This window comes from Corvus kubaryi, unplaced genomic scaffold (assembly GCF_017639235.1).
Source record: "Corvus kubaryi isolate FWS band 111438036 unplaced genomic scaffold, C.kubaryi_AGA036_p1.0 37391, whole genome shotgun sequence".
Classification (NCBI taxonomy): Eukaryota; Metazoa; Chordata; class Aves; order Passeriformes; family Corvidae; genus Corvus; species Corvus kubaryi.
Window position 1 is genome coordinate 6,917,408 of NW_024581130.1, and position 21,511 is coordinate 6,938,918.

Here is a 21,511-nt window from a genome sequence, read left to right on the forward strand (position 1 = left end):
AATGAGCACCATCAGAGGCACCATCTCGCCTCAAAGCCCGGGGGCTGGACCCCTCTGTCTTGTGCAAACCGGGCATCACAGCCCCCAAAACTCAGCTCCTTCCTCGGGCGGTGCGAACCTGGCTCTGCACAAATGGGGAAATGTTTGGAGTCATTAATCAGTAAGAGTTCAGTCTCACACGAGCCGAGCGATTCCGAGCGATTCCGAGCGATTCCGAGCCGAGCCGAGCCGAGCGATTCCGAACGATTCCGAGCCGAGCCGCTGCGTGCCGTGCCCCGCCGGGGCGCAGGGGGCGCTGCCGCCCGCCCAGCGCCGCCGCCGGCTCGGCCATGGCGGAGCCCTCCGGCGCTCAGGCCGGGTTTGGCCGCCCCGCGCCGCTGCCGCAGACCGGCTGGGAGCGGCTCAGCGAGCTCTGGCGGCTCGAGTGAGCGCCGGACCGGGTCCGGGTGGGATGGGATGGGACGGGATGGGCCGGGCAGGGGGGCTGGGTCGCGGCGGTCCCGCCGGTGCCTCCTCCGGCCGACCCCGCGCCCATCGCTGCCCTTCCCTTGCAGCGAGCAGCAGCACTACCCAGAGGAGACGGTGAACATCGCCAAGTCGGCGTTCGCGGCGGGCGTGGTGGGCTGGGTGTACGGGGGGCTGCCCGCCTTCGTCAGGGCCCGCAAGGCCTTCATCGAGAGCAGCCACGGCGAGCTCTTCCAGAACCGCGCCGATGCCGTGGTACGGGCCCCGGGGGATGCACGGGGGGAGCGCTGGGCAGCGCCCGCCCGCGGGGCCCGCAGCGTCCCCGGGAGGCCTCGGCCTTGGGAAAGCGCCGGCTGTGGAAGTTGCCCTTGGAGCCGCGGTTTGGGGTGACACCGGCGTCCGCAGGAGGCCGGGTGGCCTCGTGTTTGTAGGACGCGTGTGTTTGCCTGATTCTGGTACTTTGTGGCAAAAAGTTTGCTGGGAGTGTGTAAATGCGTGCAGCCTGCCCGGTGAGCTGCTGCTGCGGCAGTGAGCTGTTCCCCGTTACCCAAATTGCACGCGGTTAGCTTGAAAAAAGCGTCCTTCGTTACAGAGAAAGTTGGTAACAAAGTTTACCTTTCTGTTAAAGGGCTGATTAATATGTCTCGAAAAGGCTTTCTGCTTTTAAATTTTAGTGTGCTGACAGGAGACTTCATAGTATCAAACTGGGATTGTACTCTTGTCTTATTAATGTGACTCATTTTAAGACCATTTAAAATTCTTTTAGAACAACAGCGCAACAAAGAACATTTGTGACACTTTATAGATGTATTTGAACTTCTAGGTGTTTGCTATTCAATTAAAGGGTTGGTTACCTGGATTATGAGGAAGAAGACCCCTTCAAAAATCTGCCCGATGTAAATTTTGCATCACTTACAATTAGATTTGGCCCCTGATGTAGTGATCCGCAAATTACCACTGCCTGGCTTCATTCTGGTGACTCTCTGGTATATCTGAACCCAGGCTAAGCACCTACAGCACAAGCATTGGAAGAGAAAAATTATTTACTTTCATAGTATTAACTGCAACATTTTTAATTTTTGTGAAGCTTCTGTTTATCACGTATTTTAAAGACCCTCTTCTTTTCAAACTTTTAAGTGCCAGTGTTAAACTGCAGAGCTTGATGGTATCTTAACATTTACTGTAGATGGTTATTATTTACTTATTATTATTTATTGATGGTTATTATTTATTAATACTTACAAACTAATAATAATGAAGTAATTTCTAGTTTTTCCCCCTTCTCCTCTGTTGCTTTCCTGTACTGTCCTCGAAGAGCCCTCCCAGTCCACCCAGATGTCTTTCAGCAGCAGGATTAGAAAGACCAGTTGACATTCCAAACTGGAACTGATTCTTAGTTTTCCTATTGGTGGCTGGGAGCAGCTTTTCCTCTGAAGGTGTCTGAGTTGATCCCTCAGAGCTGGGGTATCAGTCCCAAGGGACATCAGTCCCGTGGCCTGGCTGGCAGTGGGCCGGTGGTGCTGGCAGGAGGAGGGGCTGTGACCTGTGACACCTCCTCTCTGTCCCCTCAGCAATCTGCACACCGTGCTGGTCTCCGGAGTTTCATCCGCTACGGCTGGCGCTGGAGCTGGAGGGTCACGGCTTTCACCACGATATTCAAGTGAGTGTTTCCCCATGGCAGTGGGAGCAGAGCTGCCTTGTGCTTGTGCTTGTCCTTCAGCACCAGTGGCCGAGAGCTTTCCGTGCCAGCAGTGCCCACAGCTCTGGTGATTGATTGAGGCTCCCGGTGTTGCCTTAACATGGGTCTGGTTGATCAGGCATGAGCATGAAGAGGGTTTAACTTTTTAGAATTGCCCCAGAATTCACATCTGCTAATGAACCAACACAAGCCCTAAACATGGAAAAGCCCTGTTCGTACATCTAATCCCTTCTGTCACTGACTTGAATACTGTTCTTCCCTTTCTTGACAGCTTCTTTCTGCTTTTGCTTCATCTCTTTTTGTGCATTTTTCTCTGAGGGAGTGTTACAGTGTTGGCAGTTCCTGGAAGTGCTTTCTAACCCACACTGATACTTGTCCTTTCTTCTATGTCTCATTACTGCTAGTTTGTATATGCTGGTGCTATTCACAATTGTCACTACTCCTAGTTTATATACACTGGTGTTGCTCACAATTCTTTGTTCTTGTCCTCAGACACTTGCAAGGGACTGTCTTGTTCTTGAGCAGTTGCTGCATATCAGACCCACCAGTTCTATGGACCTCTGTAGGCCTTCAGATTTTTCCTACACACACAGAACCAATGCAGAGATAGTGTTCTGCTTCCCTGGTTTTCTTCCTTGGGTGTTTCAGGGCAATAGAACATCAAACTAAGCGTGGTCTTCTGAGCTAAGCCCTTTTACACTAGAAATATCTCCTTCCCTGTTGTTCAAACTAGTAAATTTTTGTGTTGTCCTAAACCTGCATTGACTCTCTCTGCAGGTATGTTCTGTTTAAATTCTCCTTCTGCTTTTAAGATCCCACAGTATTGACTGGCATTATTTTGTATTTCTGTCTCCCTATTTTTTTTGTTTCTTTCTGAGTTTCTTCCTTGCTCTCTCTCAATTTCTTTGGCACCTTTTAGTTTGGTATTTTTTTAGGTATGGTATGTTTTTAGTTTGGTATGTTTTTAGGCTTAGTTAGCGTGCTGTTTGCTTTCTCTCCTGGAGCTTTTGATTTCTTTGGGTTTTCCTAGATTTCTTTGGATTTGACATGTAACCTCGTCATCTTCCACCAGGTGTCTCCCCTGCAGTCAGATCAGCCCCTTTTTCACCAGCCCTTTGGAAAAGGTTCTGAATGAAGATACTTGCTGCTCAGCATTGTTTCTGTAAAGCCCAAGTTGAAAGTTTCATCCTGCAGTTGTGAAAACTTCTAAGTTTCACAATTAGACCCCAAATTGTTTTGGTTTATCTGTGTTAGGAAGGAGAGGATGATTGCTGTTGGCTCCCTGAAGTGCTGGGGAGGATGTGGCTGCTGAACTGAGAACAGAGAGTGTTCTGGGGCTTAGCTGATGCTTTTGGAGGAGCTGGTTTACCTAACCAGAGGGAAATCTGATGCCACAAGAGTAGGTGACTCTGTAGGTCATGAGTGTGACTTAGGTGTTGTGGTGGGGACCGTGTAAGATTTTACTGACATATGGATCAGCTTCTGGGATAAAGGTCCTATATCAGGACTGACTGACTGACAGGACCTTTTCATTGCTCAAATTCTTTTATCCTTGACTGTGTTACATGTTCCTAGGCACTAGAACAGGTAGTTCAGAGAAGTTGTGGATGCCCTATCCCTGGATGTGTTCAAGGCCAGGCTGAATGGAGCTCTGAGCAACCTGGTCCAGTGGAAGGTGCCCCTGCCCACAGTGGGAGCTTGGAACTGGGTGATCATTAACATCACTTTCAACCTAAACCATTCTGATTCTATGATTTTAAATGATGGCAAAAAACCCCTTGGATTAAAAAAAAGAAATAGAAAGAATATCCCAGATCCAGTTCAGGAACTCTGATATTCCCTGGCCTTTGTCTGTGTAGCTGCCTGCAGTAAAGTCACAGAAGTCATGGCTGGCACGTGTGTGCTCTGAACAGATGGGCAGCCAGGCAGTTAGAGGCAACCTGAGGGCTGGCTTAATGAAATCCAGCTTTATTTCAGGCTCTGTTTTGCTACCTCTCTTTCTCCATGTGCAACTGCTGACTTCTCTGCCTTACCTTTGCAGCGTGGTGAGCACAGGCCTGTCAGTGTACCGCGATAAAACCACCATCAGTAATTTTGCTGCAGCAGGAGGTAAGAGTGCTGTAACCTTGTGTGCTTTTCTCTTTGTAAGCAAGGGTTGTAGCAGAAAAGCCTAAGCAGGTATCCACATCCCTTGGGCTGGAGCAGCTTCTGTGCTCTTGGGTTTTGCTTCTTGTTCCATTGGCTTTGCTCTGTTGTTTGCCTGCTGCATGCCTTTATTTGTAACAGAGATACTGATGCGCTGCTGAAACCATTGGGGAGTTTTGTGGTTATCAGTTCATCTTCAAGATACTTGCTGGAGTATTTTGGGTGTAAAAATAAATGCTTGTGTGGGGTAAAGGCAACACTTGGTGCATAACCTGCTCTCCTAAGCACCTATTTAACAAGGAAAGCATTTTTTATTTCCACTCTTGGTAACAATTCAGCACACTGTTTATAGGCTGCCCTTTTCATGCTAAGTTTTGCATGCCCACTTTTGGCAACAGGGCCCTGAGTAAGTGATCTGTTTGTTCAGTTTTACAGGCTTTATTGCCCTTACAGTTGGATACAGTTTTTACTGATCCTTTCTGCCTTACATGGCAGCTACTATTATTAGCTGTTGTTGAACAGAAAAAAGGGGGGGGGGGAGATCATGCTGCAGCCCAGAGAGAGCTTGGTTTTATTTTCATAGATACTTGTTAGCTACGAGAAAAACTTCGGCAGTTTTTCTGAAGCAGAAGGAACTTTGTGCAATGTTTCAGTGCAGAGACCATAGTGACTGTGTGGTGAGGTTCCATCCCACTGGCCATGGCACTTGGTTTCTGCTCTCTTAAAAGCAGATACCAGCTCATGGAGAAGATAAATGCAGCAAAGCAACTCCGTATGTCAGTGTGAGGTGGCTGTGGGGGCCTGTTTCTGGTTTCAGTGGGTTTGTTCTTTTTTTAGCCTTCACTGGATCCCTTTTCAGAATGCACTTGGGCCTGCAGGGCCTGGCAGGTGGCATCGTGTTCGGAACGGCGTTTGGGTGAGTTGTGACTGCTGCACACACCAAGCCTGGAATCATAGGTGGGGCTACAGGAGCTCCCCTTCCTCTCTTGTCTTGACAGATTTTCTGTATCTCTCTTGGGATCTCATAATGATCACTTTTCTTCCAACTTTTAAACTGCTTTATTTTTCTTCTTTGTTTCTTGATGTGTTTTGCTGCTCTCTCAGTAGTGAAACCTCAGTGTTCTCAGTAGGGCATCTTATTTGCTGCTGTTTGCATACTAGAGGAGACAACATAGGCTCCACCAAAGCTGAAATGTGGAGCAGCAGCCATTAGGAAACACTGAGGGAGTAGCTGCATGGCTGGGCTGTAAGGTGACACATGTCTTTGTGTGTGTCTTGCAGTCATGAATCTCCTAAACCTCCCAGGGGTATGGAGGAACCCATAGTTCTCTCTCTGAGGTCCTGTCCTTCAGGATGATAACCTCTAGCTTAGGAGAAATCTGACTTTTCAAGCAGGGCTGGGATTTCTTCTCAAAGTGCTGACCTGTAAATATCCTCCCAAGTGAATATAGGGATCCTACCTGAACAAGAGAATAGCTTTATTTGTGTTGCTTGGCACCATCAGGATGGTGTCAACTGTGGGCATGTTTGGAAGCAGCCTAGGGAGCTTTACCAGTGAAAACACAAGTACTTCAGGAGCTGGATGGGAGCTAAGCAGGGATGTCACTGTCTGAATTATGGGTTAGGTGTTCTATGGGGTCTTCACTGGGCACCATAAATCCTTCCACCCCTTAGTCCTTTGTGTGCCTGTCAATGAGTAAATTCAAAATATGTTATCACAGGGGCTCCAGTGAGTCACAGCTGAAGAGAGGCTGTGACAGTAGAACAGGAATACCTTAGTCTGTGGTGTGATGTGGGTGTTGAGGAACGTGATGCCCCCCTAATGTGACATCTGGCCCCTGCACGCTCCTTTTGCTGATGCCAGTAAGTTATTGCTGTTGTGTGTCCCCTTGGTGACTGACGACTTCTCTGCTTCCTCCCCCAGGATCCCTGCAGGAGGCCTCCTAATGGCAATGTATGGCTTGGCTGGCGAGACCTTGCAGGAGAAGAGGAGTCGTGAGCGCAGGGAGCTGTACGAACAGAGGCTGGCAGAGTGGTGAGGAACAGCTCTGCCCCTTCCAGTAGTGGACTAGAGGGTGTCTGGGTCTGTGTGTTCAAACATTTAAAGAAACCACGGCACCGTAGGCTTTCCAAACCTCCGTTCTTCTCTTGGTTGTTGGTGTTGTTCACATACCAGTTTGAGAACTGCCCATTTAGTCTTCCCAGTCTTCCCTTTGTTGCTGCCTTCTTTCCGTCCGCATTAAAGAGAGGAAAGAAGGAGGATAGCTGGAGGCTTGGGGGAAGAAAGGCCATAACACTGGTCATGTGAATTACTGAAACCTACTAGTCCTAGAAGAAATTTTCAAGAGCCAGGATTCTGCAGTCATGTCTCTGTCAGGAGGATACAGGCATAAAATTGCTTTGCACTCTCTCTTCTCTCTGTAGGCAATCCAGGCTCAGTGTGACTGAAGTCTTAGGCCAAACAGAAAACAATGCCCAGGGAAGACCAGAGATGGAGAGAGCAAGAGAACTGAAGAGCTACTGAGTCTTTCCCAGATCTCTGTTGTAAGAAGCTACAAAGCATTTTGATCCTGCTTGTAAAAGCCTTCCCTGAAGGGATCATGGAAGTCGTCTGTGAACGCAGTTGTATCCTGTGAAAAAGTGTTTTGCTGAAAACATTGTTCAGGGATGGATATCACTGCACAAAGAGCTTGGAATGGCCAAACCTGTTCCACCTGAGAAGGTGGAAATACAGACTTTACAGGAAGTGTCATCTAGGTTTGGCAGGGAGTGAGGGCTCCAGAGCCTCATCTAGAACTCATTTCACTGCTGAAAATGTCCAAACCACCAGCGATGTAGAAATGCTCAAGGTAAAGGAGCCTATGAATTGTGTGCTAAAGGTGCCCTGATTCCAAAAGTTAATTATGCCCTGGTGAAAGCAGCTCTTCAGACAGTGCCTGAAGAACTTGCTGACAGTGGCTTCTTATTTGGTTCCTTGGGGTATTTTGCAGTCAGTGTGGAGGAGGGGTGGAGGAGCTGGGAATTATATAGACACACCCTGAAAAAGGCATGGTTTGGGTCCCTCAACAGAGGTCTGACTTGCTTCTGGTGGTGATGGTGGAAGACTTGGCACTGTGGACAGTTTTAACAATAAAAAAGCCTCTAATTCCATTTGAAAGTTGGAAATTAGGGGATAACCTCTGGGGGAAGTGTGGTTTAAGACGCCCAATAAAGCCATCTAGCAGTGGTGACTGTGTCCATAAGCTCTTTATGTCAGTACAGCTGGTATCTTGTGCTAGTACAGTGTTGGTACTAGAGAAGCATCCTTGAGTGATATTCCATGAGAAGAGCTCTAAGATCCCACCAGACATTCCTCTACCCAGGCAGTAACAAAGCTAGAGCCAGGAAAGTGCCAGCTCTATTATTTTGTTCCAGAGATGAGCTTTTAAGTCAGAGCTGTTACCTCTGGGTAGTGCTGGAGTTACTGTAAAATGGTCTGTACTCAGAAGGGTGACGTGGCCCATCACTGTTGCCCCAAAGCAGGAGGTCAGAATTCCTGTTCCCTTTCTTTGTTGGAAATTTTTCTCCTACTAAAAGGAATTACATCCAGGCAGGATTTTCGGGTGTTCTTCTCGTAAGAAAAGAATCTGTTCTGGTTGAATTCTTTTCCAGATAATTAGTGTTGATTGAAATATGAACAGTCGATCCCACGGAGCGTATTCCACCCACCCAAAGCAGATTTTTGGCACAGTTTGCTTCCAAGAAGGTGTTGTGTTTTCTGACTCTTGAAATGAGCATTTAATTATTTAAACACCCCAGTGTAGCTCATTTTTCCATTGAAGAAATACGTGTGTTTCAGGGTTGTCATCAACCAGCTCTGATTTTCCTTTTCTATGTGTAAGTGAGGGCTCTGAATAAGCAGAGGTATGGATATATCTTTCCCTTTTCCTGTTTTAAGCTCTGCATGTGTTGGTGACAGTAACGGTGTCCTTTTCCCCCCCAAAAAAAGAAAATAGGCCTTTCTAAGTCACATTTTTGCCATTGTGCTTACACAGCGATGTCTTATCTTCTTCTTTTTTATCTTCTTTCTCTTTGCTATTACATCCCCACCCAATATCCCACACTCTTATCTGTACAGCAGCTCTGATGACATTTAGCTGTGTCATTGCTCTGTCTCTATTCCTATTTGGTGGTATTTGATGTGATGCCTAAAGAATACTAATTTTCCCACGCCTGGCCATTGTTGCAGGGATGTTATTCCGTGGGAGGGAAGGCAGAGCCAAGGTGTAGCAGTTGTGTGGATTTTCTCTCTGTGTAAGGGAGGGCTGCTACATGTTCTTGCGCTGCTGGTTAGCCAGGGGAAGCAGAGACTTCCAGCTACACTCAAGATTAGCAGCCATTTGTTTCTCAGTTCCCTGCTGAATTTGGTTCCCTGCACTTCCTTATTTCTTAGACTCCCAAATGGGAAGGGAAGAATTGGTTCAGAGTTTATCTTTTACATACACCTGTAAGGGATTCTTCACATCCCCACTCCCTCCAACCCCCCAGCAAAAGTGCAGCACTGAAGTTGTCAACCTTCCACTTTCAGAGTAGGTAACCCAAGGAGCAGGGGTACAGTGAGAACACCTTACACTGGGTTTTGCTTTTGCAGAGAGCCTCCTGTTTGGAGGGAGGAGGATGATCTGTAGCTACACTGCTCAGCTAACCCCTGGCAAACTGACAGTGAGGTTACCTGAGTGTCATTTTGTCATTGCTGTCAGCACAGCAAACAGAACTGTGGCCTGATGCCAGCTGTACCTGGTGCAGCTTTGTCAACAGCTGCATCACTTACCTGGATGCTGAGAAATGGTGGCTGGGGCTAATGTGAGTAACTGAGAGGTTCTACCACTCTCCAGCACATAGACAGACATCTTTTATTACTAAGGAAAGGAAATGGAGTTTACAATTAATTTTTTAATACAATTAAAGGAGGAACCCCAGGAAAAAACATAATATACAAAACACCCATGGTAAACAGAGCAGCTCACCTGCTACAGTGACACAGATATGAAGCTGAGAGGGTCTCACAGAAACCATTTGTGTGCAATTCACTGAATACAGCATAAGGCAGTAGAAAACATGATCCAGAATGTTAGTGCTTAAGGAAAAACTAACAAAATAACCTGCCCATCAAGCATATAAAAACCCCCCGATGCTAGACACACTTGTCAGTGAAATTTTTGGTTTCCTTTAGTTACTGAAAGTGTTACTGGAGTCTGTGGTGATGTAGAAAGGTTTGGTACAGTGCAAAAGACAAACCCTTCTTGGTGAGGCTGCACAATCACTGGTCAGGAGCAGAAGCAGAGCACGGTATAGATAGTGAGAGGGAAAACATGCTGGTACAACTGGCAGAGCTGTGGTGTGGCTGGCAAGGTGGAATTGCAGTGTGGTTATAGGGAAGGATGGTGTTGGAAATGAGCAAAGTTGGAAGTGAATGCCAAAAGAGGGTGGTCAGCCTGCAAGAAGCTGGTGGTTTGTGCTGGAAGGAGCAAGCAGAGGCTGAAAGAACAGGAAACCTGAAGAGTGTGAGACACATCACTCATGCAAGTCCTGCAGTAGGGTCAGGCTGCCTTTTGGAAACACCTGTGTTCTGTTTGCAACCAGAACACACACAAGTGCAATTGTTTCCTTATTCCCCAGCTTATCTCCTTTTCTCTATCAAAAACTCCTCTGTAAGAATGTTCTGAAGTTCCCATTATGCTTGGTACAATGGGAAAGCAGTAAAAAGATGATGGAACAGTGTGACTCTGCAGGAGTAGAAAAGTAGCAGTGTCTTATTTTTTACTTAATCTCAGAGCTCAATATTCTATAAACCACTTTTAATCCTCCTATTTTCTCCAGCAGTTTCTCAATATGTACCAACTAGGAAAAAAGTGAAATGGATGGAATATGTCTTTGCTGTGCCCTAGGAAGATAAGCAGCTCAAGTAACAACACATCCCACAAAGAGGAGGGCATCGTGCTTCCAGATGCTTTGGTATGCCCTGATAACGTGGATAGAACAGTGAGGGAATGGGTACAGCTTGCAGAGCAAAAGGGAAAACATAACAGCCAAACTCAGGGCACGGTGGAGCTAGGTCAGCATGCAGAGTTGCTTAGGAAGCTTGTTGGGGGTTGGGGCATTTTCCTCCTTTCCCCTCAAAATGAGAAATATTTTTTTCCTACACAGTAGGCAAGAATGTCACCCTGATCAGATGAGTCCTGTCCAATGTTAGCATCCTGTAGGGAAATTCCTTCTAGTCCTGGCTGGGTAGAGAGAACACTGGCAGAAAGCAGCAATGTTCAGTGCAAAGTAAATATCCTTACGTTGCTGTGAGAGACTCCCAAAAATCTGCAGAGCTTTCCCTAACAAGTATCCCACGGCAGATGTACACACAGAAGCAGACCCATGTTTATGAAGCAAGGCCCGAGTTACATTTGATGACAGCAGATGCACACGAGATAACCTCTGACTGACACACAAGTTCCAGTGGGGCTTTACAGGTGTGGGTGGGAAGGAATGCACATGGAAGCTTGGCCATGTGTGTGCACAGGTTGTGTGCCCTCACACAGCAGCTGCATGGAGGAGCCGTACCTCAGTGCCTGGGTTGGCAAGGCTGTGCTTCCAGGAGAAAATGGTTATGAGAACTTGTGCCACTGCTGTAGATAAGCAATATTAATCAGCTCTTAGGGGTGCTGTCAGAGTCTATCATTCCCTAAAAAGTCTCGTAGCGCTGCAGATAAGCATGAGGCATACAGACTCACTTCCAAGGTGGCTTTTTGCATGAAATATGTGTCCCATTATTGCGTCTTTAGGAGAGAAGGGATGTGTATCTGTAATGGTCAAGTTCAAATCCAAAGTCCTCCAGCACGAAGAACAGATACTTGTGTGAGGCTGAATAGAAAAGAAGTTTTAGCTGCTCCCAGTCGCAACATGGAGGCACAAACTGACAAGATTACGTGTTGGGATCTGGGGTCTCCCAAAGGGCAGCTCCGTGTTACTGAAGGGGTAGGTGGGCATGGGCTCCCTGCTAGGGCTCTGCAGGCCCCTGATTCTCAACAGAGGCAGCATCAAGCCAGAGGTGCCTGAAGTCTTGACCTGGTGTGCCATTGATGCCATTCTTCTGCCCCACTGCAGGAACATGGAGGGTCCTCCCAGTTGGAATCCCAGCGACCCCAATGTAACAAGGCCACCCCACAGCTTCCGTGGCATGGGTGGGGGTTTGCATTCATTCACAGGAGGTTGTGTTGTCAGCTGTGGTGAGCAGAGTTTTCTCCTGCTGGCACCCCCTTGCAGAGAGCCAAAGGGTCCATGCAGCAAGCATTGTTGTACAACAAACAGTGGAGTCTGCAGTGCGGAGTGCACAGCATGAAGAACCTGAGGGACTCAAGGAAAAGATTTCACTGATTTTTTGTTTTCTCCCACCTTAAATGTACCCCAGTAATGCTGCAGAGCCGACGAACAGGTATCACCTGCGAGAGCCCTCCACAAGAGGGCTCTTGTTCCCTAAACTCGGAGCTGTTCTGAGCGGACTGTGCAGTCAGTGAGCTGCAGCCTGGCCCAGCGCTCCCTGCAAAAACCTTGGGAACGGAGTGAGGATGACTAACGAACGTGCTTCCCTGTTTAAGCAGCAGTAAGACACGGCTCGGTGCATCACGAGATGGCAGTCGGCCACTAAGGAAGCACAGTTTCCATCCCAGTCCACACACAGAAGCTGTCCCAGGCACTGGAGTCGGGAAACACCAGCCACCTAGAGGAAAATCCTGGCAAACCTCTCTAACAAAAGAGAATGGGTTTGTTCTGTAGGTGAACTCCTGCCACTCCCATCACAAAACTCCCCAAAATTCATTCTAACCAAAGCTTTAGTATCTGTTCCAGACAGGGCCTTCCCCAGAGGAAAACATGAGTGGGTGGTCAGGTTTGGAAATGAGACGAGTGGCCTGAATGAGAGTTTCCCCTCCTTTCCATCTCAAAACTATTAAACGTTTAGATTTCTGCAGTGCACAACGTGACAAAATCGCAACTTCTAGGACCCCACAGCTGTTGCTCTACGGCATTACCCTGGCAATTCCGCAGGCATTACCCTGGCAATTCTGCATGCTGCGGTGAGATCGGGAAATGCAGTCACCTGGATAATGATGTGAATATGACCAGTTAGCTGCTAATCTTCCCTTAAGTCTCCTCACTTAAGTGTCTTTTTGGAGGACACAGCCCCGAAAACTGCTGAGCTTTCAAACCAAAGCAAATATAATCCTTTGTAATCATAAAACCGTGGCAAGCCAGACTTCCCCAGCCCATCTTTTGTAACACACCATTTTCAAAAGTAACTCCTTTTAAAATATGAGTGTCTTCTGGGCAAGTTTGAGGGAGGAGACTTTTCCTTCTCCACTCCTCCAGCTGCTGAAGGGAATGGAGGTATCTCAGAAGTGGACTGGCAAGGCTGATCATACTGGGAAAGCTGGAGTTGTTCTTTTGTTCCCCCCTCCCTTACCACCATTCGGTCAATCCTTAATTTCTATCATCAGTGATGCTCCCATGTTGAGGCATCAGATCAGGCACATGGCTCACAGGGAATCAGCCGGAACCTCTAGGGGGTGAAGCCACAAGTGGCACCTGTGGTAGCGATGAGTTACTTAAAAATTAGCCCAACAGGACAGGCACTAAAAGACTGCCCAGTGTTTAGTTGGAAAGCCCATAAAATGAGCACAGGGGCAAATGGCAGGGGATCACCGCAGATCCTGATACTGTGGTGTTTTGAGCTAACATTGCACGAGCCTCTAATGGTATTTGAGAAGCTGTTTTGCCGGGATAAGAGTAAAGAAAACTACCTGCAAATGCAATCTGGTCATACAGATGATGTTTCAGCTGTCCCTTTATCGCTCAAGTGTGCCTTCATAGAGTCTTTCACACCCTCTTCCACCGAATTCTGGCCCTTACAACAGTGAGAACAAACTGAAAAAAAAGATCCCATGTTAGTATTTAGAATCTCAGAAGACACAAAAATGCTGAATCCAAATGTCTTCTTCAACAAAGTTGAGTATAACTGAGAGAGGGAAGAAAGGAGAAAAGAAATTAAAGAAAATGAGATCCTTTAGGTCTAGTGACTTCCATTCTAACTTGGCAGGATTCACCCCTGCAGTACATCTGAATATGGTCAAAGTCTGATCTGATAGAAAGCTCTGTTACAAATAAATATTATCTATATAGTGTCGTATGGATAAAACAGCTCTCCTTAGCACAGAGCTAGAACCTCAGCCTGGCACAAAAACAGGTTGCTACATGCTGAGGTAAGGTCAGAAGGGGAAATAATGATGGAAGTTACATGCCACTAAATGCAGTTTACCTACTGAGTGAAAGAATGCCGGTGTTAAAACAAACTAACTCTTTCAGTGCTTTAAGAGGAATTCAGATCAAGCAGATCCCTTTAATATCTCACCATCCGTGACTGAATTTTAGTAGTTCAAGTTGAATCTTGTGCAATTGCGCTCGCAAAATTATGCAACATGAATCCTAAGTTATTTTTGACTTCTAATCGTGCTGCTTTGTGTTTTCATTCTTAAACTACTGCAAAATAGGCCGTGAGCTCCTCCGAGTAGGCGGTTGTGAACCTCAACAAAGCACCTGATTGTTTTGCTCACCACAACAATCACAAGCATCTGAGAACTCTTACTTCCGTTTTGTTTTGCTCTGCCTTTCTATTCTTCCCTCCCACACTTCAGCTCTTTGAAGCATGGCTTTTCGAGCTCAGAAACCACTCTTAGCAACTCATGACTCAGCTTTCCATAGCCCAGAACAACAGAGGTACTCTCAGACCTATTCTGAGGTGCCACGAGAGCTCTTGAAAGGTGATCTGCAGCAGCACCGGCAGGAAGCACTCTTAGGGCAGATACTTCCCTTCCCAGACAGGTGGCCATGCACAGCAGCACTGAAATGGGACGACTACACAAACCAGAAAGTTGGATGGAAGCTCTGGCTTCAGTTTCTTACGCTTCTTACAGTTTCTTTTACAGTTTCTTCCATGCTTAGTCTGGAAAGTGGCTGAACGAAATAGCACCACCTGACACTTGCAAATCTATTCCCCGTGAATATTATGGAAGTGGGACTAAAAGGGAAATTCCAGTTAATGCAGCCATGTGCCATGCTGTTTGCAGGTGATTGCATTCTACCACATGGGTATGCTTTTTACACTTGCTTTAAAAGCAATTCAGTTCCTATATAAAAGGCTATCTCAGAGTGCTCCGGAATCTTGCTAATTTAATGGCAAGGAACCTTTTAATTTCCAGCCTACATTTGTTGAGAGCCAAATCTTCCGATTCCAGCTCATATTCTCCTATAATTAGAAGTTCATTATACATGCAGCTAACAGCACAGGCTGTGATCAACTGTGATTTTCTTGGTTTCAGCCTGCTTGTTGCTTTCCTGTTGACACAGCCCCAGGGAACAGCAGGGGAGGAGAACTGGCACTGGTGTCATAAGGGCACAGGGGTGACCAAGAGTCACCGCGTCCCAGAAGCTTCCTTTCTTTGTGATGAAATACTAAAAGGAAATTAGCCCAGCTTGACTCAATGGTTCACGTTGAAGGGATGTGGTTGATGAGGAGGGGAAAAGAAAAGTAGTAATGAGACCTCCACACCTCTGACTTGGGAGTGAACTTGTCTGAAGTAGAGCTATTAGAAGACATGAGCATGACAAACGTACAGGTGTCTGTAAGTGGACTGAGTCCTTGCTGCCCAGAAAATGAGCTTTCCCAAGTGGTCACTTACACCACGGCCAGATGCTGTAAGTGGCCTGAAGATAGGGCCCTCAGTGTGGGATTCTTGTCCCATGACATGGCGTCCCCAGTGACCTGACAGGTCTCAGCTGGGTGTTTTTTATCCTCAGGTGTTTGCAAAGCGTGCTGTCATTCTCCAGGCCTGCTCTGCAAAGCTGCTCATAGGGTGTGGATAAGGCATCTACTGCTGTTGGCTTTCAATCCTACCTGCCTTTATAAATCTATTAAATGTCTGCCCACATCTTCAGGGACTTTCTGGCAAGGTCAGCTTAGACATGATTAGGAGCAACAGCCAACAGATAGGATTTTATTGAAGAAAAAAAAAATACTCCACTGCCAGCTAACCCTGAGATATTTGAAGTCCCCTTTGCCATTGAAAAACTCTTGGAGACTTGTCTGGAGTTACTGAGGACTTCATAGGATGGGACCAGACATTTTACCTGTGCCATTTTTAGCCATACAATCTAACTCTCCTGGTTGGTGTTCTCATAAAAGTAGGACATTGCTATGCTGAAGTCCATCCTGTGGCCCTAACACTATGTATTTTTGTTACTTTGGCTCAGTGACTTTCTGAGAGATTGTCAGGGTGTGGAGAGAGATCCAATTTTGAAACTCTCAGTGCTCAGCCATATCTATCATGATCACCAAGATTCTTGGCATTTTAGAGCATCTTAAAGCATCTTAATACATAAAAAGGAACCTTTGTGAACCTCTTCATCACCCCTGATTGTGGAAATATTTTGATCTGCTGTCAAAACTCCCCACCACCTCTTCACTTTCAAACCTGAACTCGAGTGTTGCCTGAACACAAAATGTAGGAAAATCATGAGCTAGACTTAGATTTTGTGACAGTGGATGCTGAAGAAAAAAAAAAAAAAAAGGAAATGAGAAAAATGAGAAGAAGGTACAGAAATACCTAGTGTGACAGTAAAGTTTCTATTAATGTGTATCCTACATAGACACTCCACCAGCACTAAGAGACACCTTCTTGAAAAAGAAGCTGCACTTACCATGCCTTGGGAGGTATCTTGCTGCCAGGGTGATAGCCAGAATGAAGGTGATAACGATGATAATTGAAGCAGTAATGACATTATAAGGTGGAGGCACAGGAGGAACAAAGCAGTCGTTTGTTTTTTCTGAAACAGGAGAAATAAAACATAAATAAAGGGCCCAATAAGACACCGGCATTTTCATGTAAGGGCAGGTATGTGAATTTCAGTGCTTCTGGCCAAATTCTAACTCAGATATTCAGCCTGAAAATGGACCTACTCAATAAACAAGCAAACAAACCTGGCACCTAAAGTTCTTCCATCCACCCACATTTGCTATGGGCTGAAATTTTTAACACATCCATGGAATGTAAAAAGCTGGGTCTTTGTCCAGAATAGGGCTGTGACAGGAAATATTTAAAAACACACAAGCTGTTTCAGGGAAATGACCTAGGCTTGGTGGAAAAGTCTGAGTCCACAGCTAGAAAGCTTCTGTTCTCAGAGGTACTCTGCAGCTTTCCTTACTGTTTTCATCAGATTTATATCTATTTTCTTTCCCCTTTGGATTCACAGGTGAAGGAGAATGATGCATTAAACAGGCTAGAATAGAAATTTTTTTCTGCATGGCAGGAACAGAGTGCTGTGGCAGAGTTCAGTTTCAGTGGGTCTGAAGCATTTGGCTTTTCACCATTGGAGATGGTGGAAAATCCTATTCTACCACTGGGATTTTAGAGTAGATACTGGGCCATTCTTGTAAAGGACAGGACTTCCTGCATGTCCATAGGTCTCCAGACCTATGTGCACAGACCTTCAGTTCTTCCATCATCTGCATCTGGCAAGGTAAGCATCATTCTACTCCTAAGACTAGGAGCCTGATCTGCTGTTCAGCCCTCCCCTCACACTGTAGGGGTTGCCTTATACATTTACCAGAGGCTCTATTCTGTCTGAAAATCACTGTTCATGAAAGGTTTGTTTGGAGGATCGTTTACACCATACCAAAATGGGAGCGGTTCCACATCCTAAAAGGCAAAAAGTGGGGGCTTTGTGACTGCTGTGGCTGTCACTGTTGACTGCACCCTCCTCTGATCACTGGTTTTTTTTGTTGCTCTCTTTTTCTATGTAGTGAGCTATTCATAATCTTATTCTCCCTTCATTAGGGACATTATGCTCTACATCCAGCAAAAGCCAATATTAATAAAGCACTAGTTCCTGGCGTTTGTTCTGAAGCTGAATGGCACCTCTCCCCACAAGCCCCTTTGATTTTAGTGAGATAGATGAATAAGATACCTTGATGAATAAGGTACAATTCCCTAGGAAAAATACTGCTTCTCTATCTTCCCTTGAAGGTGCCCTTACCTCTACAGTAAAAACATCAAACCCAGAGACATTTCAGAATACTTTTTTGGTAACAACATTAAAAAAAATCCTTTTGGTTTTACGAATTTTCTTGCAAATCCCCTTCTGCTGCAAAACATCTGGAATGTCATGTGCTGCCTTCCCTCGTGCTGTTTCCACTTGTGCCTCAAGCTTTTCAAAGCACAGACTTATCTATTATGCCATCACTTCTAAGCCATGCTCAGTGATGGAATTCTTTTCCTACAAGTTAACCCTATGTTACATTTGAAAGCAGAATTTTGTCTAGACCCCAGCTGACAGTTTCTTTCACCGAAGCAGGGACAAACACGCTTGTTAAATTAGGAAATTCTTTCAAAGTGCAATCTGTGGCTTTTAAAGCACACGCGCTTCTCAAGTCCATTCAAATACCAGGCCTGTGTCACACAGCTGGCAGCAAGGCCATGTTGGTACAGAGGGGCACTGGATGGTGGCAGCCCCAGCCTCTGGGATCCACCAAGTGTCACATTACTGGATCACAGCAGGATCCAGTTCAGCTCTCAGCCCAGCTGCAGTAGAGCAGCAGGAAGACAGCTGCCTCTGCTTGTCAGTCACTGTTGTAACTCTCCCTTCCCACCCCGCCTGTCTTCCAGCCTTTAAAATATTTTGGTGTGTAGTTAACAGGCAGGATCATTGGGTGATCCTTGCATGAACATCTGCAGAAAATCTACTGCATTCTCAGAGGCAACTCAGCAGATTAAACAAAATGGCTTTGTTACAAAAAACATTAATAAAACATACTCAGAAGCAAACTGGTGGACTTTGCAAAGCCATTGTATTCAACGGAGCAAGTGATGTTGACATCCTTGGTCACATTGAGCACCAGCTTTCCAGTGACGTTGTACGGGCTGAAGCTGGACTCGGACACCCAGGTGGCATTCCACTCCATGGACATGTTGTCGAGAGCTCCAGAGATCCTGGGCTTGGGGAAACCTCCGTGAGAAGAACATATTATCACCATCTCAGTTGACTCGCAGGAATCAGCGGACACTTCTGCTGTTATGTTGGGCTTGCTGAAGTCAGCTGGAGCAAGAGAGATTTGGTTACCTTTCTGTCAGGCCACTGCGAGGGTGGCAGTCCTCGATCTCCCACGATCAAAGCAAAGACTCCCCCACAGGGCATTCACCATGTCTTCCATGGTTTCTGCTGCCCATGGTCTAGGATACCAAGCAACCAGTCACTAGCGAAAGAAGCTTGCTCAACACTGCGTGGCTGACCAGCGGCAAGCAAGGAGAGACACAGCTTTCCTTCCAGGCCTACTGTCAGTTGAGCAATATGACACTGCCATCCAGTCTGGAAAATCCCTTCAGACATCCCAACCTGATTCCAGCATTTCCCTTTCCTGATCTGCACATAGCTTGATCCCACTTCACCAAAGGGAGCAGAAGTCTGCCACAATTATTACAGCTGGCCTGTTAAGACAGCAAGGGGATTTCTGGCTGGAAAGAAACTGCAGTATTTGTGGACAGGAAAAGAGATCCGTAGTTTTATGTTTTTCATGCAGTTAACTCCTCACCCCTCACAGTTAAAAAAGGGTGCTGGCAGTACACTTCCCTTTTTTCATACCAGTTCCCAGAAAGATCACTAAATTTGTCTCCTTGCACATATGCCCACAATGCCCTCAGACCAGCAGGAAATGGCCAAACCCCAGGAGCTTGTCTTTTTGTTGTTGTTGCCAAATCTCCTTCCAGATGTGGAATGCTCCTTCACTGACTTGTCTGGAAGATTCATGTAACTCTCTGCTGTTAAAGGTATTCAAATGCATGTATATATTTATATATGTCACCAGTACCTCTGTCTTTGGTTGAGATCAACTGCCACAAAAATACCAGTGGAAATGGAAAATGTCAATGGAACATTTTGTGGCCTCTAAGAGAAGATTCGGGTTCATTTTGAGCAAAGGAACTTGGTTTCTTTAATGTAAAAAGCCTCAAAGCTCCATGATGAATTCAACCTTAGGCTATTGAGCTGCGGTGCAGCCAGCCCCACAGAGCCTGGGCCCCACAGGGGGTTGGATTCAGGGCTGGGATGCTGCCATGGCCACACCATTCCTCTTTTGGCTTGAATGCTTGACAGGTACCAAGGGCTGGGTCTTGCTTTGCCCCAAAGACAGCAGGGGCTGCCTCAGGCACCCACCAGCTGTGGTACCTGGGGAGAGTCCCAGGAGGGATCCTTTCACAAGAGGAAGGCAGCAAGGGGAGAAGGTTGAGCTGGTGGTAGGAAAGAAATTTCTGTACCTGGGGTAGCTTCAGAAAGGTAAGAAGGGCGGCTGCTGGAATGGAAGCAGTTAACACAACTTTCAGCACTCTTTTAGCCCTCCCGGTGGAAGTCTATCTGCTATAGGATGAATAAGCTTGGAAGAGTGTCCTTTACCCCCAGAAGCTGGCACGGGAGAGCCTCAGGTGTCAGGAGGCAATGCACCTACCTGTGACAAAGAGGATGACGGACTCGTCACACACGACAACGGAGTTGCGCTGAACTACACACTGGTAAGAGCCATTGTCCAGGATCTCCATGGGGGAGATCCACAGGGTGAGGTTCCAGGGGTCCATCTCTGTCCGGTTCTGGTACCGCTTGTGATTGGAGATCATATTCCCCTCTGAGTAGGCCAGCACCACGTCCGTAATGTTCTTCTGCCAGTAGACCCGGTACTTGTGTAGGCTTTCTGAGATGGGGATTTCATGACAACATGGCAGGCTGACCTTTTCCCCCACTTTGCTTTTGACTACTTTCTTCTCCAGTGCTTGGCCTGCAGGTGAGGGATAAACAGAAGTCAGGGAGTCAGTGGTACAGCCTTGTGCCAGGTCTCTTGCCTAAAGCTCACCCCTTTTGGCTCTGACTGCTCACATCCCTCATCACCCACCGAGCTGTTTTACAGCTTCAGCTCTGCACTGAGGGGAGCCCTCCCTGGGCATTGCCTTGAACATCGTGCCCCACTCCTACTCAGGATCACGGCCCAGTGGGCACACAAGGATTGGTGCATGGATTGCTGAAGGCAAAGGCAGGAGAGCTGCTTGTCTGAACAGAAATTTTGCTGGCCCCTATAAAAACAGGGATAGAAACACACATCCACAAACTGCTATCTCTTCTGTTCTCCCTTTTCAGAGCCCAGTGTTTGGAAAATCTGTGTCATTCCCTGGTGGGTTCCCTGCAAACCTAACAGGGCCACAGTGGACTTTTTGTTCAGGGGGGCTGGGGGATTTTTGGAAGTTACTTTTTGTAAAAGAAAAAAAAAAACAACAAAACTTTAAAGATCCCAGAAACTAGAATCAACCCTACAATGATGAACAAAGGTTGCAGCCACACTATCATCAGCCTTCCAGCATTAGCAAATGAACAGCTTTGCCTAGTTTAGCTAGTACAAATTTATCTTTGTGAAAGCCCATGGGCCTGCCTTGGGATGACTTGGAACCCAGCACAGGTGTTCCCTGACTCCTGGCCAGTGACTGTGCCAGTCCCATACCTGGAGTACAGCCATGTGCCAACAACAATAAGCTGAGACCCTTGCAGGGTGAAATTAGGTACAACTTTGACCATGTGAGCAGTAATTCCCCTTCTAAGCACCCTGCTCCCACAATCAGCCTTGCTTTCCCACTCCTTCCTCTTTCCAGTGGGTAGAGGTTCACAGGGCCTGACATCTGAGGGAGCAGCCTAGCAAGGAGCTCCTGCTGCTGCTGAAAGGTGACCCAGCATGAACACACAGCCCTGTGCTGCACCACAGGGCAGATGGCTGGGCTTTCACCTGAGTTAGTGCAAGCCTGGGGATGATGTGCACCCAGCTTTGTTAGTCCAGAAGATCAGGTTGCTTCTGTCTGTCCTGCTTGCCTCAGCCTCGCTGCCTCAGCACTCATCTCCAGTGGTGGAAGTGGGATATGAATCTGTTACACTCCACTGACTGACAGCAGAAAAACAAGGAAATTGTGGGGAAACACAAAAGGTGGAAAGGATTTTAGGTGTGAGAAATAAGAGCAGGCTTCAGAAAATAAAGCAAAAGGATTTAGGATTCACCTTTGTCTATGAAAACTAGAAGAAGATACAGTTATGCAGCACCAA

At 46.7% G+C, this 21,511-nt stretch overlaps 2 protein-coding genes across 4 annotated transcripts in view; one reads left to right on the forward strand and one right to left on the reverse strand.

The window, feature by feature from the left end:
• The first annotated feature begins 297 nt into the window (after positions 1 to 297).
• On the forward strand, positions 298 to 7,536 carry TIMMDC1 (translocase of inner mitochondrial membrane domain containing 1). Its single transcript, XM_042037866.1, has 7 exons — positions 298 to 424; positions 555 to 720; positions 2,037 to 2,125; positions 4,206 to 4,273; positions 5,147 to 5,225; positions 6,234 to 6,344; positions 6,734 to 7,536. Exons 1-7 carry the CDS (start codon positions 330 to 332, stop codon positions 6,831 to 6,833), a joined length of 708 nt encoding a protein of 235 aa, XP_041893800.1. The 5' UTR covers positions 298 to 329; the 3' UTR covers positions 6,834 to 7,536.
• A 1,642-nt stretch (positions 7,537 to 9,178) lies between these two features.
• Positions 9,179 to 21,511, reverse strand: part of CD80 (CD80 molecule) — a 23,547-nt gene continuing 11,214 nt past the window's right edge. The window contains exons 3-7 of one of the 3 annotated variants that reach the window (XM_042037863.1): positions 19,884 to 20,207; positions 18,200 to 18,481; positions 16,088 to 16,213; positions 13,135 to 13,258; positions 9,179 to 11,683 (exon numbers count right to left, since the gene is read on the reverse strand). In XM_042037863.1, coding sequence (XP_041893797.1) covers positions 13,152 to 13,258; positions 16,088 to 16,213; positions 18,200 to 18,481; positions 19,884 to 20,207 — 839 coding nt within the window. In that variant the 3' untranslated portion in view covers positions 9,179 to 11,683; positions 13,135 to 13,151. Of the gene's footprint in view, positions 11,692 to 13,131; positions 13,259 to 16,087; positions 16,214 to 18,199; positions 18,482 to 19,883; positions 20,208 to 21,511 lie in introns of all 3 variants that reach the window. The other 2 variants (XM_042037864.1, XM_042037865.1) reach the window with 2 other exon arrangements.

Excerpts from the sequence above, each read along its gene's own strand:
- TIMMDC1 (XM_042037866.1), top strand. The coding sequence starts at position 330 with ATGGCGGAGCCCTCCGGCGCTCAGGCCGGGTTTGGCCGCCCCGCGCCG. Across the intron at positions 721-2,036 it reads AGAACCGCGCCGATGCCGTG|CAATCTGCACACCGTGCTGG; the intron begins GTACGGGCCCCG and ends CTGTCCCCTCAG. Across the intron at positions 2,126-4,205 it reads GCTTTCACCACGATATTCAA|CGTGGTGAGCACAGGCCTGT; the intron begins GTGAGTGTTTCC and ends TTACCTTTGCAG.